Source organism: Lactuca virosa, chromosome 5 (assembly GCF_052849685.1).
Source record: "Lactuca virosa cultivar CGN04683 chromosome 5, Lactuca_virosa_CGN04683_v6, whole genome shotgun sequence".
NCBI lineage: Eukaryota > Viridiplantae > Streptophyta > Magnoliopsida > Asterales > Asteraceae > Lactuca > Lactuca virosa.
In genome coordinates this window covers 394,319,486-394,337,735 of record NC_136430.1, presented here as the reverse complement: position 1 = coordinate 394,337,735, position 18,250 = coordinate 394,319,486, and the positions used below count along the sequence as shown (strand labels likewise).

The window sequence follows — 18,250 nt, the reverse complement described above, 5'->3', positions numbered from 1 at the left end:
ATGGTTTCAAATAAACTTAACCATATATATATATATATATATATATATATATATATATATATATATATATATATAGGGGTGTTGATCGGGTAATTTGTTCGGGTTCGGGTAATTCAGGTTTTTCATGTTAAAAAAATACTCGTTACCCGACCCAAATTAAATTAGGGTACTTCGGGTTTGGGTAGTGGGTAATTCGAGTATTACCCGAAATATATATATATATATATATATATATATATATATATATATATATATATATTTGAATGGCACTTGAAAATAAATTTAATGAAATAAATATGTCATGCTCTATTAGTCTTGTTTATATAAACAAACGAGGCATAAACGAAGTTACTCAAACTTTGAACATTGAGATTTTTTTATTAATAGTACTTGAGATATCAAGTAATCTTTTAACAGCTTAATCTAATCTAATAATATGTTAAAAAAAACAAATACTTAAAGATCTTACTTTAAAAGTTTAAAATGTTTAAGATAATTGTAGGCATAAGTTTTGCCATGTTTTAGAAGTTTCGTCGAGATAATGAGTTTGTTAGTTGCAGTAAAAACTATAATCTAGAAAACAGTTAAGTTTTAAAGAACATGATGATATATAAACAATTGTCTTTAATATTGTTGGTCTCATACTGCCATAATTAAATATATTCATGTTTACAATAATCATAGTTATTTAAATGTGATCAAATACCTGCTACATAGTACAAGCTCTACGAATGACAAAAAAAAAGGAATTTTCAAATAAATTTGGGTAATTCGAGTATACCCGAAACCCAACAAACGTACCCTGTACCCAACCTGAAAAAAATCGGGTTACCCGAATACCCGAAAAAATTAACCCGATACCGAATTTACCAGACTCGATTTACCCAATACCCGAAAAAATCGGACGGGTAATTCGGATATCGGGTATTTTCGACAGTGCTAATATATATATATATATATATATATATATATATATATATATATATATATATATATATATAAAGGAACCTCGTTGTGTAATCTGGCGGAGAAGGGTGGTGGTGGTGGTATTCCGGTAGCTTTACGGCCAACAAGATCTTTTTCGGCCAAATTGCGGCAGAAAACAAGAAAAGTCGGCAAGAGGTTGCAATAATCGATGAGGGTTCCAACAATCTGACTCTTAGGTAACTGGGAGAGGAAAAAGAAAACGACAACGACAACGACAGAGAAGGAAAAGAAAACCCACCTATGGCCGCTAGTTCTGCTTCCTCATCGTTGGTATTACGATTCATCGTCGCTAGTGATGTGAATAGTCGACGAAATTGAGGGAATGGGAGTAAAAGCCGACTAAATTGACATAATGATTTGGTATTCGCCGATTGAATCGACAGATAAAATGAAGGCATAACAGGAAAAGAAAGTAGCTTTTTTCTTTGTGTATATCCCGTCAAACCATTAGCGGAGACAGGGTATTAGCGATGACGGGAAGGAATTAGCGACGACACGATTGAATTAGCAGCGACACATTTTAAAAGGAATATATCGCGGTCATTTTTCGATCATCAACGGCGACAGCCATCGCCGCTATTGCTATGTATGACGTGTATTCTTAGTTGTTGGATTAGGAACAAAGGATTATGAACAAATCAACGGTTGGGGTTTAATATTGTGGATTGACACAGATGGGGGTTAAACACTTTTAGCGCGGACGCCTTTAGCGGTGACATTCAATGCGAAAGTTGTTGGTCGCCACTAAAGGCTGTTGTCGCCACTAATGTTGATTATTCTTGTAAGGTATTATGTTTTTTAATAAATAAAATTAAGTTTTTCAATGAAAGTGATTGTATCTTTATTTTAAGTTTTTTAATAGATAGTTAAAAGAAAATTCAAATTAATTTAGTATATATAGAAAGAAAAATTTTTAGGAAAGTCTTTAAATTTTAACCATATTAACGAAAAAGCTATCTATGATTGTTTATTTATAATTTAGCCCTCAAAACTGACAGTAACCAAATACAACAGTCTAAAACATGATTGTTTGTTTACCGGGATTTTGGGCTTAATAGATCCAAACTTTAAAGACATTTTTATAGATTTCCATAATATATTAATACCTTCAACGTCACGTCAAAATTCTAAATAATTAACGCATGATTTATTCATATCCATAACAATATTCAATTATTCACAACTAAAAATGGATTCTTAAGTCAGTCCAAAAGAGGTTATATGTACGTCTCCTATTGAAAGTCGAAGGAAAAGAAAAAAATTAGGATAATTACACCGTACAGTATAGTCAAAACTCTCCCCATGTTTAGGCAAAGGCACTTGAAAACACAGATCTATTTCTAAACAACCAAATCGTCCCATAACATGCCCCAAAAACAGTGAAATATCGCTGTGTTTGGGTTGGGTTTGGTATTATTTTAATTGTGCTGTATTTCTAAACAACCAAGTGTCCCATAAGAAGCCCAAAATACTGACAACAAGCCCAAAAATACTAATAAAAAATCTCCCCCTATTTGGGTTGGATTTCCAACCTATCTCTTGGTGTTCATTTGATTGTGCTCTACGACTGATCAGTGATCACATTATAAAAACCAATTTATGATTCTTTCGGAATACTATTTTAGGGATTCAGTTGTACAAAGTTTATTAAATAACATATAATATTAAACTCTTGACATTGTATTCAACCACCCGTCCTCCCTCTGTAATTATTTAGTGTCATATTGTTAATCTTGTAGTTATACATGACACATGGACTAAAACCTATTGACCAAAGTTTGCGCTAAATTCCCGATTAAATCCATTATTGAAATTAATCAGGAACAAATGTCACCTGTTTAGTAATGGGTTAATTAATTCTTTGAAGCCGGCATGCATACCCTATTTTTTGTTGTTTCAATGGTCTAAGAGAATTTCGAAAGATTGTTATAACATTTAGTCCGTGGAAAAAAATTGAGATAATAATGCCAGGATCATAATTAAATTTGGACTAGTAAAATAATGTTCCTTTTGGGGTAGAGAAATTTCATATGGTACAAAGAGCTACTAGAGTATATATTCTAGAGAAATACAATCAACATAGAAAAGAAATCAATCTGAATCCACTGTATCCTCGTCTTCTTCCTCATCATCTTCATTGCTATCTTCACTCTCTTCTACAATATCCTTACTACCACCACATTTGCTCCCTTTCATTTTCTTCTTTTTACGATCCTTGTTCACTTCATAAAGAATCACCATGAGTGCTACCACAAGCACGTAATCAACATTTGGGGACACGGTTATTGCAAATGTGTTCTCTTCGGACTCAATGCATGTATCAATATGATTATTGTGCATCTGCATTTAGTCACATTGACCTAGAGATTAATCCTTGCATCAGAAAGATTTCAGAATCTTTATAACGATTCAGGTGAAAGCACAAGCTCTATGTTACCTTCGCAAGGATAGTAGCACCATCATACGAAGAGACTGTGCAAGATCTTTTCTTCCAGTCTCCTACAACCTTATAATCACCTGTGGTTTCCTCTTTGTTGTCTGCTAAGAACACATTTAGCTCCGTGAGTTTTTGAATGACTGACGACTTTTTTGTACTAAAGATCAAATCTTTTGCGCTTGTGCTCTCTCCTCTGAAAGCTTGCCACCTTCTATGCATCGTTACACGCTGAAAAATTTTACGTTTCTCAATTGCAATTAATTAAAATAAATTATCGGAGATCCTAGTTATTTATATTAAGATTAGAGTGTGGGAGATGAATGAAAAAGCATATGAAATATTTTGTTATCTTAGTAATGAAGAGAAAATGTGTACTCGCATTACCAAAAGAAGAACATTAATCGCAAGAATGCAAAAACGGAAACTACTAGTTATCCAATTAGAGAATATTTAAATGTATACGATGTAATGGTTTTCTTTTCTCTTGAAACATCAACGTGGTTGAGAAGCCTATTTGCTTCCATAATTTCAAAAGACATACCTGTTTTTCTAATAATGAAATCACACAAGCATCAAGTTCTATTAGGGAACAATGGTGAGAAAGCGAGCAAAAAAAGGAATAGCTGACTATGGAATGAAAGAGAAAACAATAAGAAACTATATTCAAGGAACAAAACATGATGTAATCCTGCCTAGCTAGCGCTATAGTTCAAATTAAAAAGAAAAAAACGGCCAACATCCAAGAAAATTGCCATGAAAATTTTATAACGTAATCTGATGTTTGATAGAAGAACAATAATCAAAAGCGTCTAGAAAGTATACAATAAGAACATAAAAGATCGAAGAAAACCTTTTTCTGAAATGTGAGGATCGGAGCTTCTGATGCATCTAGCAAGATATGACGATCGTGAAGGCTAAAGTTTTTGTCCTTAATTATGAATAACACATTTCCATTCACGTCCAAAACACTGCTAAGATTGCCATCTGCAACAGTCAACGAGTTTCTGACAATGGCAAGATCCACCTGGTAAGGTGAAAAGAATCTTGGGTCCACCACTGTCATCGTTGTTACTCGTATGCCAACGACGGTGGAGCATGAACCCAGGGCATGTAAGATGATGGCCAGGTGTGATCAACACCGCCGCGAGTATGGAGGTTCATTAGCACTGTTGGAGCGCCTTGGTCCCTCTTTCTCTCTCTATCTCTCTTTATACGTATATCTCTCAATTGGCCAATTCCCTTTCAAAAATAGGCTATGTATTTGTGCGTCCACAGATAAATGGTTAGTAGTAGTGATCGATATTGCCGAGAAATACTCTAAAGAAAGATTAAAAAGATAATGTTTTGCAAGGGCGGAGGCAACACAGGGGCTAGCAGGTGTCCCCCCCCCCCCAGCTTCCTTTACTTCTATTATATACTAATAAATATAAATTTATATATATATTATTTAAGCCCAAAATAAAATTCAATTTAAGCCCATGGCCCTCCTATAGCCCACTTAATTTAATAAAAATACAAAATACATCACTTACCACAATTTCAATTTAGGAGACGTCAATTTATTCATCGCTGCCGGCAATTACTTCAAAGGGAGAATATCAATTGCAGTTTAATTATTCGACAGTTACTTCAAAGGAGAGCATCAATTACAATTTAATTCATTGGCACTCTCTCTCTCAAGTTAGTTGGTTGCTTTATGTGTTTCCATTTACATCTTAACTATGATTCAAAATAGTTATATCTAACATTTGTAACTTGTGGTTAATATTTATTTTGAATAGTATAATTTGTAATTAATGATAATATTATGATTGGTTAATTGGTTTGTTAATTTTTATAATTATAAGGTAAACCATGAGCAAAAAAAAAGAACAATTGATTCTTTTTTCAAACGACAAGAAGATGTTAATGACCCACAACCTGAAAGAAATAGTAATATGGAAGAGCCCGTTAATGTTGAACCTGAAAAAAAATGATGCTTCAAATTCAAGAGAGGTAAACTTAGATTCTTTGATTCGTGATCCCGGAGAACGACCTTTGATCTCAAGTTATCCAAGTCACCAACGTGATGAGATTAGATGATTATATATTAAACTTGGACCATACCAAATTCAAAAATCAAAGTATCCTTCAAGTCCTAATACTCCACATGGTTCTATGCGTAGTTTTCAACAAGCTTGGTTTAAAAAATTTTGGTGGTTGGAATATTCCGAGAAAAAGGATGCTACATTTTGTTTCCCTTGCTTTCTTTTCAATAAGAAACCTATTGGACGAGTCGGGTCAGATACATTTATCGTCGCAGGGTTTAATAAATGGAAAAAAGTGAATTGTGACAAAGATTGTGCTTTCATCGTCCATGAAGGTAAGACCCCGGCCTCAGCACATAATTTTTCTGTCAGATGCTATGAAGATTTAAAAAACGAGTTGTGTCACATAGAGAATGTGATAGAGAAACAAACGACTCAACAAGTTATGGATAATAGATTACGCCTTAAAGTTTCTATTGAGGCTATTAAATGGCTTACATTTTAAGCATGTGCTTTAAGAGGTCATGATGATGTGCGCAATCACCCACAATTGAAAAAAGCTTCTACACTTTCTGAGTTGTGCAAGGGTCTACATGAAACTGGAAAGGCTGGTACTTATCCTTTGTTTGACAGATTGATTCGCATTATATTGACGCTTCCCGTTTCTACTACGACATCTGAAAGAGCATTCTCAGCAATGAAAATCGTGAAAACACGACTTCGGAATACCATGAATGATGATTTTCTTAAAAGTTGTATGCTTATTAACATTGAGAGAGAGATTGCTGATACATTTTTCACAGATAAACTTATAGATGATTTTTCTTCTATGAAGCAAAGACAGGCACAACTTAAAGTGAGAAAGGTACTATTACTTATACTTTTACAAATTTTTTAATTGTATTCTTCTAAATTGAACATAATATCATATGTATCTATGTTCTAAGTCGTTCTTTTAATAATAACATGTTAATGTATGAAAATCGGTGCTTATGATCGTTTGAAAACTTTTGAAGATTGGTTCTTGCAAAGATTGATATAGTTCATATTTAGACGATTTTTTTTTCTTTATCAGTATCTCTTTCAATTTTACAGACTCGATTATGTTATTCAAATATTTTTTTAAAAAAATTATATATAAGCCCCCCTTATCTTTAAATCCTGGCTCCGCCCCTGATGTTTTGTAATTCTACTTTTGATTTATCTAATTATATATACTATTAATTCCCCTTGTGAACAGTGTAGTTTTTGTACTTCTGAGTTTCAACACCATAGTTTGCCGATTTGTTATTTTGGTCCCTTTCACTATTTTGTATCACAGTCCCTGGCTGCCACAATATACCCATTTTGCTCCCTCCACCGCCTATCTAACCGAATGAAACGTTGCACCGCCTTTACTATCTTTCTCCCAGCTTCTTCTTTATCAAATCGTTTCTCACAATTCCTATAATTTCCATCTTCATCCTCGCTATGACCCAACACAGTAGCGAAACCCTTGAATTCCTGTAACCTCCAATACCTATCTATTTCCATTTGAAGCAGATGATTTCGATTTAAGAGCCTTTGCTTCTAATTTTTTCCAACCTAATATCAGACACAGCTATCGACTGATCATATTAGGGCCTGCTTGGTTACGCTTCTCTCCACAAATCAAGTCACCAACCTATCACTCCTTTGATGGATTGGATTTTGCTTGCTTCTTTTGATGGGTTCTGATTTTATTTAGCCCAGGATGAGTTTTGTTTGTGGAAAAACTTGGTGAGGCCGACGACAACCATCACGAAGGGTCTAAACCAAGTAAAGAATGATTGTGTTTTTGTTTATGTTGAATGCTGTTTCTTAATTCTTATACATACAGTTTAAGCGATCGTTTGTTCAACGATAGGTTTAATAGAAACCATGAGGAGTTGCATCTATTCAGCATAATATTAAATCATGAAATCAAAAAGCAATTTTCTGGTATTGCAATCTCATCCAACTTTATTTTTAGGTCAATTTAGCATACCATGTGCTTGATGAAATGTTTAGGAGTAAAAGGTTAATGAGAGATTTGTTAAACAAGGATGATACACTAAGTGAAAAAAGACATGGTAATATTTCTTTTAATATTACCCCTTCCTATTTAATATCTGACATTACAAAGAAGTGTATACTGACATTACAAAGAAACTCTCATTTTCAAGGAATATCTTATGCAAAAAGTGCAAAGGGTGCATCACAAAATTTCTATTTCTAATTTTTCAAAAATATTTCTGTAACTTAGATTCACCATTGTGACTACCTAAATATTGGTCATCTATATTTTATCATTAAGAACTCAAAGGAGTAAAATAAAAACTATTTGCTTAAATATAAATGGGTCAACCAAATTGAAATTCATCCAAATTGTATTCAAATAGTTATAACCTATGAATTGTTTTACACACAATGATTAGATTTTTTTTTTCACTTAGTATATATTATTCTAAAGGATAATCATAAAAATGACAAAAACTATATTTAGCACTTATATTGCTCTTGTAGCCTTTTTCTCAATTATTGTAATTTTACAATTGACTATATTTAGCACTTATATTGCTCTTGTAGCCTTTCAGCTTAGATGCAAGAACTAGCAATGTACTTTTATGCATTTGTATGTTATAGCATCCTACACTTATCTTTTGTTAGTTGTGTTTTTTCCAGGTTCTAAAACCATTTACCCTTATTATTTTCAGCCTTTAACATCATCCATAATGATCACTTTTTGAAAACCATAGCCAACAAAAGCTTTCTCTATATGAATGTTTTGCACAGCTTTAATTACCACATGTGCCAAATAGATACATTTTGGATTTTACAACAAGAATTAGCACTTTGCGTAAGATTCATGTGATAAAATGTGAAAAGTAAATTTAATGAAAGTAGACTACTATAAAAAACAAGTGGAAGTACATTGTTTATTCTTGCATTTAGCCCTGTAATAGCAATGTACTAACATTCAAAATATGTTCACATGGAAAAAGACGTATCTTGAAAGTAAGATGTTGTAATGAAAGTATATTGATATTTCTTACATGTAAGTCACAAAAAGTCAAGAAAACAATATAAAGGATTTTGTGTTTGTTTGTGCAACAGATAAACGCATCCACTGAAAAAAGAAAATAGAAAAAAGGACTTTCCCCAAAAGTTCTTCCTTACATATAATCCTTCCCACTCCCCCTTCGGAAAACAAGCGTTGTTATATAGATAAAGTTTATTACAATTTTATATTTGAGATACTACAATTATACTTTTTCATTTTCGCAAGGATTAAACTTGACATAATTTTTTTTAATAGATGTTGAAACTGGTATGATGGGCAATTGCAATCGATAGGACCCTTCAACTACACAAATAATATCAAATCAACCAGCCATGGGTTTGCAACATGGAGAACTTGGTCGGGATACATGTATAATAGTAAGTAATCATACAAAAATCGACCCCATTGCGTAGCATGGGTTTTTTTTCTAGTTGTAATGAAAGATGTTAAATGCATAACTTATCTTATCTACACTTTCACATATGTTTAATTATAAAGACAACAGGAAATAAAAGAGGAAATTATATGGTGAATTGGTGATTCAACACTTTGGAAATTCGGTATTTCAACACTTAGGCCTTGTTCTTGAATTTTTTTAATGAAATGAAAAAGACAAGGAAATGGAGGATAATGGAATGAAAGTAAATGGAAGACCAAAACAAATTATTAACAGGGTGTTTTGCTAAGTTTATTTAAAATGATAAGCACTTCATAACTTATAGTTTATTAGCTTATTACGAAATTTTTAAAAAATAGTTTGGATTAGCTTATTCGGTATCAAAACGCTATCAGTTGATGAGAGATTTTTAGTGTTTAGTAATAAGACCAAAAAAAGACTTCCTATAGATGTTGGACATCAGTTTTGATAAGTTAGAGGTTAGGAACTTATCAAAAATTGTTTATCTATGATTCCACATTGTTATATGCTACTTTTAAAAAACATATTATCCAAACAGTCATTTTAACTTATACAGATGTGGAACTGGTAATAAGTAAAGAAGCTTCTTTGTTAAGCTTAGCCAAACACACTTCAAATGTTTTCCTGAGTTAGAGATGAATGGAGTGAAATTGAAGGAATTAAGCCTTGTCTTGGATTTTCCATCCTAACCCGCCAAAAAATGGGCATATATATATATATATATATATATATATATATATATATATATATATATATATATATATATATATAAAACAAAAAACCCTAAAAATCATAAAAATGCATAAAAAAAATACTTAGAGATCACAAAACTTTTTTTTGAATTTTTTTATAAAAATTCGCAGCTTTTTTATTAAAATTCGCTGAAAAAAAAAATAAGTTTTTTTTTTTAATAAAAAAAAAAATTCAAAATTTTTTTCAGCGAATTTCTTTAAAAACCTACGATTTTTTCATAAAAAATGTCAAACTTTATATCTTTATTATGTATTAAATATGTAATTTTAAAATAAATATTAAATTATATTTCATTTTTATGTTTGATATTAAACATTCAACTCCTAATTATAATATAAATAATATTTAGTCACCACGTGCGTTGCGGCAGTGAATTCATTTGCAAAGTGGACAACAAAAGTTTTAAAAATAAAATTTTGATCGAACAATTATGTGTGGAAAAGGAAGAAAAAATAAGGGTTGAAAATGTATATTTCTTGGTACAACACCACATATGACAATTAATTAAAAAATTATAATAATAAAATGAAATATTAATAAAAATGTTAATTATTAAAAAATTATGTAAGGGAGCGAAAACGTAACCTTAAAATATACCAACAGACCAAAATCACAACGTATAAAATAGTAAAAATTTAACTGTAAAATTATGAAGAGTAAAACGATTAGATCAAAATTACTTTGATGGAAAAAAGTAAATATAAGAATATGGTGTGAGGAGAGTGAAAATCGTTATTTTCAGAGACATCATTATTTTGTATCTTGTATTAAATGTTTTAAAATTACAATTTAATATTGATTTACTGGTTTAGGTTTTCGAAAATCAAGGGAAATGAACGTTGCTCATGTGAAGGGCACCGTCTTTTTATATATATATATATATATATATATATATATATATATATATATATATATATATATATATATATATATATATATATATATATAGAGAGAGAGAGAGAGAGAGAGAGAAGAGTTCAATTGAGAAAAAAAAAAGATTGAGAATGGGGGAATCATTCTCTCGTTATTCATAAGTGAATAAAAAAATATATCAGATTTTTATTACAGTATATTCGTTATTCACTTATGAATAAAACGTATGCGTAACTTTTTTTATAGTTTAAGTATCGTTCATATATGAATATGACACGCAATAAAGTTTTTTTACTTAAAATATATTTTTTACATCATCTTTCATCATATATTATATTTATATATGAATAAAACGTGTATTAGCTGTCGTCATATTTTATATTCATATATGAATAAAACATTTATCAGATTTTTGTTACAGTTAATTTGTTATTCATATATGAATAAGTAGTATAGATGATACTTAAACTGTAAAAAAAATTAATTATATATTTTTATTCATAAGTGAATAACAAATGTACTGTAACAAAAATCTGATGCATTTTTATTCACTTATGAATAACGATAGCTGAAAATATTAAAAAAAAATTATTTTATCTTAAAAGTATATCAATATGGATGTCTATTTGTAAAGAATAAAAAATCATGAATTTTGGTATATATTTAAAATCATTTTTCGATATAAATAACTTCTTAAAAATTAAAAAAAACAAAAAAAAACTATGTTTTTATATATATTAAGGTAATGATTAGCATAGTTTAAGGAAACATGTTTTGTTGGAAACACATGTGTATTCCTTATCCATTTCCGCTGGTACAACAAAGGCTTTTGCGGCAAAAATAAATGAGTGGCTGAGAACGATTCCCCCATTCTCAACCTTTTTTATTTTCTCAATTGAACTTACCTCTATATATATATATATATATATATATATATATATATATATATATATATATATATATATATATATATATATATATATATACGATCCGGTTCGGTGATAACTATTTTGAAAGTGAGGACTCATGAGCATACCTAAAAAAAAATACAAATCATAAAATCGAGCATAATACTATATCCGGAAGGGAAAAAAATTGGAAAAAAAAATTGCATCATTAAAATTGAATCATGTATCATAAAAGTGAATCATGGATCATAAAAATGATCCATGCTTCAATTTTAATGATCCAAAAAAAAATTTCCAAATTTTTTTTTCTCTCCGATGTAGTACTATGCTCGATTTTATGATTTCTATTTTTTTTAGATTTTTTTTCAATTTTTTTAAGGTGCCCTTAACGAAACCTCACTTTAAAAAGAGTCATCACCCGATCCTGTTTATATATATATATATATATATATATATATATATATATATATATATGAAAGTGAATATATCCTTAAAGGTATATAAGTTGTAGGTACTCAAACTCACCACATGACATCGTTTTGTATTATATATGCATTTTAATCATCAAAATTTTTTAAAATTCAACTCCTAACTTCACATACTTCCAAAATTTTTATAAATTTCACAATTATCTTACTCTTACATAATTTTTATTTTCAACTATATTATATATAGTCTGGTAGGTGTTCGGCGGAAAGATATGATGTATGAGAAAGATAATATTGAAATTTCAAAAATCTTAAAATTAATCAAGTTATGGGTTGAAATTTAAGTTTATATTATATATACAAAACGACGTATTATGATGAGTTTTCGGTACCTAAGTTTATATTCATTTAAGGGTTTATTCATTTTTCCATATATATATATATATATATATATATATATATATATATATATATATATATATATATATATATATATATATATATATATATAATTTTTGGTAGTTTTATATCATAAGAAATATAAGTCTATGCCTACTATTTTGTATGTTACGTTTTGTATTATATTTATCTCGATTGGATATTAATCCAGTTGTAAAAATTTCCATAATCTAATATAGTATTTTAATTAGATATTTTTGTCGTGTAATATTAATTTTTTAAAAACTAATATATATATATTTCAGTGGCTAAATTGATAAAATGATGTGAATATTTTAACCAATACCTGAAGCTCCTGTGGGGTACTTTCTCCAAGCAACTTGAACACAAAATCTCTTTTTGATTCATTATCCTAAGTATCAACACACCAATTGTTGTCAAAACAGAACAAATAACACCTACATTGTTTTTGTTTCCTTACCTTTCTCAGTGATTTATAGTACTCTGGTGGACTTGTTAATGCAGTCAAGGCAGCTTCCTGGAACGGTGCAGGGGCAGAATTTGTAAGTTTAGCATCAATGTTTCTGATTGCAAACGCAATGCAAGACGAAACTATGGCCCACCCAACCCTCCACCCTGATTAACTTACCATCATTCTTCATCTGTAACGGCTATGCATTCCTTTGTTATGCAATATTCAGCAATCATCTGTAGCTCTTCCATGTTAAAAACTTTTCCAGTTGGGTTGTGAGGACTGTGTGCAAAAGTATAAAAATTCCATTCCATTATATAAAATTCCAAATTCAGAAACATATATATGATTATATGATCTTATTTCAGTTTCTTAGATTTTTGTCAATGAGGGTGCACACACTTACACAGACTCACATATCTTTAAATAAGATCTAATTATGACCTTATATCTCTATCTAACACTCTTCTCTACTGTACTTCACTTTTTCTCTGATTGTCTCCTTGATTCACCAACCATCTACAAGTCAACACAACATTTAAGTCTATATATATATATATATATATATATATATATATATATATAATTCAAAAAGGGATCAGGTGGACAAGGTCCAATCTTAACATAGTCCCGGATAAATTATTCAGCAAAAGTTGTTTTGTGGAGCCTTTCATGTTAACAGGAAGAAAAAACTCCAGTAGTCGGCAGGAGCTTTTTCAGGACCAATTTTTGTCTAGGCTTTGACAAGGCCATATGCTCCAATCCTAACAACACTACTTTCACTGTCTTCGGGCCCATGTACCCTGATTATCAAAAAGACCGGTTTATCCCCATTGTTCCCACAGAAATCCAACCCACCTCCTATATAGTTTGAAGTTCAGTCTTGTTACCTGTTTGAGTTTGAAGTTCAGTCTTGTTCACACAGACTCACATATCTTTAAAAAAGACCAAATAAAATTCATTAACTTTTTACCTGTTTGAGTTTGAAGTTCAGTCTTGTTAAAAGAGAAAAGGTTATGATATGCTTCTCACTAAAACTTAAGCGAATCACCTTCCACTTTCATATTGCAGGCCTTGATTTTGTTTTTGAGTACCTCCTACTGTATCATGAAAATAAGTTATGATAATCACTACAATTTCAAGAAAACATGACATATTAGAGAGTATATAACTAATGTCCTTGTCTACCAGGTCTTAAAAAAACCTAGGAACAAGAAAAGCAATAAAAAAAAAGATGACCATTACTCCACTAAATCATAAACACAAATTATTAGAAAAAAACTAGTTATACTTAAATACATCACATATAAGGAAATATGAAACTCGTTTATGTGAAAAAAAAATGTACTCGTTTAACTTAAGAAGGTGTGGCCATAGGTATGGCATTTCTTTTCCCAAATTCCCTGAAGGATCTAAAGTTCTAAACCAATAGCTGTAAGCTGAAATGGTGAAATCAAGTTGTTTTCAGAGATGAGAAGTAGATGCAGGAAAAAAACGGAGGCATAAAGGAGAAATCGAAAGTACCAGGTGAAATCGCAGATGCAGGAAAAATCATAAGCCTTTTTGCTTGATTGAGAAGATGAAGTCGATAGATGAATGAGAAATTGCGTTTCCTCTTATTTGTTGAACAACTGAAGAAATAGGGCAGGGTAGAAGCATCCTTTTCATACCATAGTGCAATCAGACTTATGGCTTGCAAACCTGAGGAGTCTTAGTAGATGGAGTAGGGTGGAGGGGAGGTGGACAAGTGAGCCTGAGGAGTCGATACTGATGTAACGATGGTGATAGATTACTTGTCGTTCTTCTATGACGAGTATGAGAGAGATTAATTGATAGGTGTGTAGTCGCCGATGTTGTAACCTGAGGAGTCACAACAGCATTGCGGTGGAGGAGTCGTAGTTGTTGAACGATGTTGCAATCGAGAGTGAAGCGAATGGGGCGTAAGTCTCCGATAAAAAAAAGCCCTAGCTTACGTTGTGCAGGCTTGAAGAGTCGGTGTGGGTTGGAGGTAGTGGAGGTGGGTGAGGGGTGGAGACGAAGGAGAGGAGATGTTAGAGAACAGATGGATACGAATGTAGGAGAAGAAAGCGAGGTTTAAAATTTTTGGGATTTCATTTTCCCTCTAAGAAGAGAGACGCGCGTTTCTTAAAAAAAAAAATATAAAACGAGATTCACATGGGACGAACATTTTAGATAAAGTGCCCTTAGTGGTTTTAATTTTTTCACAACATGAGACACTAATTCAAGGGAACATAATAATGCGTGACCTAGATCCTTAAATTTTTGAAGAGATGACACTTTTTAATGTCACTCTCTTTTGCGTAATATAAATCAATGAGTGTCGTGGTTTGCACGTCGTAAAAGGATCTTTTTCTTGTAGTGATGCCTAGCTGATTGCCAATTTGATGAGGCAAAATTTCCCATCATTAGGGGAAGAAAAGAAGATTCTAGAAAAGGATGTTTCATGGAAAGATCCTTCTTTATCATATATTGACCCTCGCATAAAACAATATGAAATGGAAGTTCAAAGTATAATGCATTTCCAAGAAATAGTAAATCAACTATCTGATGCATTTATGAGGACGCGGGATTTAGATCCTACTCTGCGAGTTGGAAGGACCCGACTCGACGAGTAGGCGCTGTAAAGGAAAACCCTAATTTTCAAGGTTTGCACCCTATATAAAGAACTTAATCCGCCTCTTGTGGCCTCCCTTACCACTTCATTACCCAGAGAAGAAACCCTAGTCGTTCTTTGTTGCTTCCTTGTGCTTGTGAGACTAAAAGGGTGCTTTTGGTGCATTTTGTTGAAAGAGTTTGAAGGTTGAGAAGCTTGGAACGGGAAGGAGATTGTAGATCCAGCATCTACAATGTTTGGGCATCCCTTTGAAGGTAACAAGTTGTTACCTTGATCATTCTAGCGTTAGATCCCCTTTTTCTTGGGTTTTAGGCCATTTTTAGTACATTTGTAGATTATTTCGGGTATTGGGCATGATCTGAAGTTGTAACTTCAGATCTAGACTCCTCTAAGTCCTTATAGTTATGAAGTTACTGAAAGCATCAAGCTTTGGCCCTTCTCTTTGGTTTATACCCCTCCCTTAGCTTGGTTTTGGCATTAAGGGCTTGCATGCACGTAAAGTTTGCAACTTTACGTGGAAACCATGCCTTAGGAGGCTAGCTTTGTAATCTGGAGCTTTGGGGTAGCTTAAAAACGTCTGAACTCAAAAAGTGTAACATCCCGTTTAGAATAAGGTAATTAAATAATGGACCTGGAACCCGAGAAGCAATTTGTATTTTTATTATATGTTATTATTGTCCAAGATTAATTAATTATTAGTGGGTTGTTAGTTTCGGGAAGCCAAATGACAAGGTTTGAACCTCCAGGGTTAAAGTGTAATTTCGGGATTTATTTTGCATAGGATTTTAGAAGTCAGGGGGTGTTTGGTATCATTTGGACTTAATATGAAAGGTTTTTGAATGGGTGGGGCTAAAAGAGTAAATTATGTACCTAAGCTGAAAAGAATGTGTCATGGAGGGGTCAAATGGTAAATTTGGGATTTATATTGAAAGAAAATAAGGAAGGAGGGACTAAGAGTGTCATTATGGACCAAGGTTTGGATGTAGCGGGTATATAGCCTTCCACCCTTGTAACCCTAACCCTAATCGGATGAGTAGCCGCCACCTTATGTCTCCCTTAACACCAGCCGCCATCCCTTCCTCCGTCTTCAACTCCGGCGACGCTACACCCTTCTGTCGAGTCGCAAACCACCATCTGCTGGAGTCGTCGAGTACCACCACCACAGCAGCACAGCCCATGCTGGCTGTGACGTCGCGAACGGCCGGAGAAAGCCTCACTGAAGACGAAGGCGCTGTTGTACCTACGATGTCGAAGACTGACGGTAACCTCATCCCCGATCGTTGGTGCTACGTTCCAATCCGCGATGCTGTCGTCGCCGCCGTTCGGAGGTTGTCCTTTTGCCGTTCCTTCCTCCGACTGCCTGGTGCCGCCACCCACAGTGACCGAGGTGGGTGTGGGACTTACGATTGGGACTGGAATCGTATGTTTCTTCTCGCATGGGTTAAAGTTGCTTGATCGGAAACCTAAAAGAGAACACCGCCACCACCGTGAGGTGGTGGCTGCCATCGTTAAACTGTCGCTGCCGCCTTTCCATGATTCTGTCGTCGCCAAAAACCACCCGGTGGGTGGTTGTGTTACTGTTCCGAGCATAGAGGGTGGGTGCGTATTATTGTTTGATGTAGGATTCGGTTTTGTGGCTGGAGAGCGGAGAAGATAGCCACCATGATATGTATGTGCACATGTTTGTTTAATTGGGGGTTTGGGTTGAGGCGGTCCTGCTTTGTGCTGAAGGCCAACATACCCAGGGCGAACCGGATAGACTACAGACCCAGGAGGGTATGATAGTCAGACCGAAGGCCCGACGAGCGGCCCGGATAGGCTGAAGGCCCTACGAGGCGGTCCAGACGTGCCGAAGGCGCGGAGAGCGGTCCAGATAGACTGAAGGCCTGCAGGGCGGTCCAGTCAGGCTGAAGGCTCATTATGCATGTTGCTCTGTTCTGTATTGGTTATATGATATGGTTATGTTTGTATGGCGTTGGTATTTTGGGGAAACTCACTAAGCTTCGGGCTTACAGTTGTTGATTTTGTTTCAGGCACTTCTGATGATTGCGGGAAGGCGAAGGCGTGATCGTGCACCTCCTCATATTTTCATGATTGATTCTGGGGATACTCTGATGTATGAACCATTTTGAAAACAAACTGTAATAACTAAATGGTTTTAAAATGTATTAAAAAGTTTAAATTTGGCTTGAATTTTATGGGTGTTACAAAAAGGACTGAAGGGACTCGGCGATTTCCTTAGCCAACTCGACGAGTCGGGTAGGGTTTACCCGTTTTCGAGATTCTGAGTGAGTTCAGTGAAGGATTAGAGTTTTGGTCTGCATGAATTTTTGGTCTTCTGAACATTTGAAGAACTCGACGATTCACTTAGGTGACTCGACAATTTGACTCGGGATTCAATGGAATGGACTCGGAAGGAACTCGACGAGTTGTTGGATGCACTCAACGAGTTGAGGTCACCATGGACTGTTGACCTTGACTTTGACCAAGGTTGACCAGGGTTGACTTTGAGGGTATTTAAGGTATTTTGGGATTGTGACAAGTCTACCACATTATGATTATAGGAAGTTGAGTTGGAGCAGTGCGTGGGACTTATCTGATCGTATCTTGTCAGTTCAGCATTCGCGAGAGGTGAGTCTCCTCACCATACCAATGGGTCTAAGGCACCAAGGTCAGCCCATTTTGTGATATGTGGTACATTAGTTGATGTAGAGATATGTGGTATGATAGTTAGCTATATGCTGATGTTGGTATGATGGATGTGGGTAGAGCAAATCTTAGGATAACCTAGGATTTGACTGATGTTGTAGCTTGTGGGATATGTAGTTTTCTGGGACGAATTAAAGTTATCA

At 33.5% G+C, this 18,250-nt stretch overlaps 1 protein-coding gene and 2 long non-coding RNA genes across 5 annotated transcripts; 1 reads left to right on the top strand and 2 right to left on the bottom strand.

Moving 5' to 3' along the window:
• Nucleotides 1-2,940: 2,940 nt before the first annotated feature.
• On the bottom strand, nt 2,941-4,806 carry LOC145116195 (protein LURP-one-related 10-like). Its single transcript, XM_079052547.1, has 3 exons — nt 4,275-4,806; nt 3,425-3,652; nt 2,941-3,327 (listed from the first exon to the last, which is right to left on the bottom strand). The coding sequence occupies exons 1-3, from the start codon at nt 4,485-4,487 to the stop codon at nt 3,079-3,081; spliced, it is 690 nt and encodes a 229-aa protein (XP_078908673.1). The 5' UTR covers nt 4,488-4,806; the 3' UTR covers nt 2,941-3,078.
• Nucleotides 4,807-6,791: 1,985 nt separating this feature from the next.
• Nucleotides 6,792-13,103, top strand: LOC145111283 (uncharacterized). 2 transcript variants are annotated; one of them, XR_013710233.1, is made up of 3 exons: nt 6,792-7,248; nt 8,768-8,889; nt 12,817-13,103. It is a non-coding gene; the product is annotated as an uncharacterized LOC145111283 (long non-coding RNA). The 2 variants fall into 2 exon arrangements; XR_013710234.1 differs by having other exon boundaries at nt 12,782-13,103.
• Nucleotides 8,445-14,849, bottom strand: LOC145111282 (uncharacterized). 2 transcript variants are annotated; one of them, XR_013710231.1, is made up of 6 exons: nt 14,288-14,849; nt 13,737-13,863; nt 13,388-13,653; nt 13,170-13,282; nt 12,773-13,045; nt 12,451-12,703 (listed from the first exon to the last, which is right to left on the bottom strand). It is a non-coding gene; the product is annotated as an uncharacterized LOC145111282 (long non-coding RNA). The 2 variants fall into 2 exon arrangements; XR_013710230.1 differs by lacking the exons at nt 13,170-13,282; nt 13,388-13,653; nt 13,737-13,863; nt 14,288-14,849 and adding an exon at nt 8,445-9,615 and having other exon boundaries at nt 12,638-12,703; nt 12,773-12,829; nt 12,941-13,028.
• Between the last annotated feature and the right edge of the window lie 3,401 nt (nt 14,850-18,250).

Excerpts from the sequence above, each read along its gene's own strand:
- LOC145116195 (XM_079052547.1), bottom strand. The coding sequence starts at position 4,487 with ATGACAGTGGTGGACCCAAGATTCTTTTCACCTTACCAGGTGGATCTT. Across the intron at positions 3,653-4,274 it reads TCCTCACATTTCAGAAAAAG|CGTGTAACGATGCATAGAAG; the intron begins GTTTTCTTCGAT and ends AAAATTTTTCAG. Across the intron at positions 3,328-3,424 it reads GTGCTACTATCCTTGCGAAG|ATGCACAATAATCATATTGA; the intron begins GTAACATAGAGC and ends GACTAAATGCAG.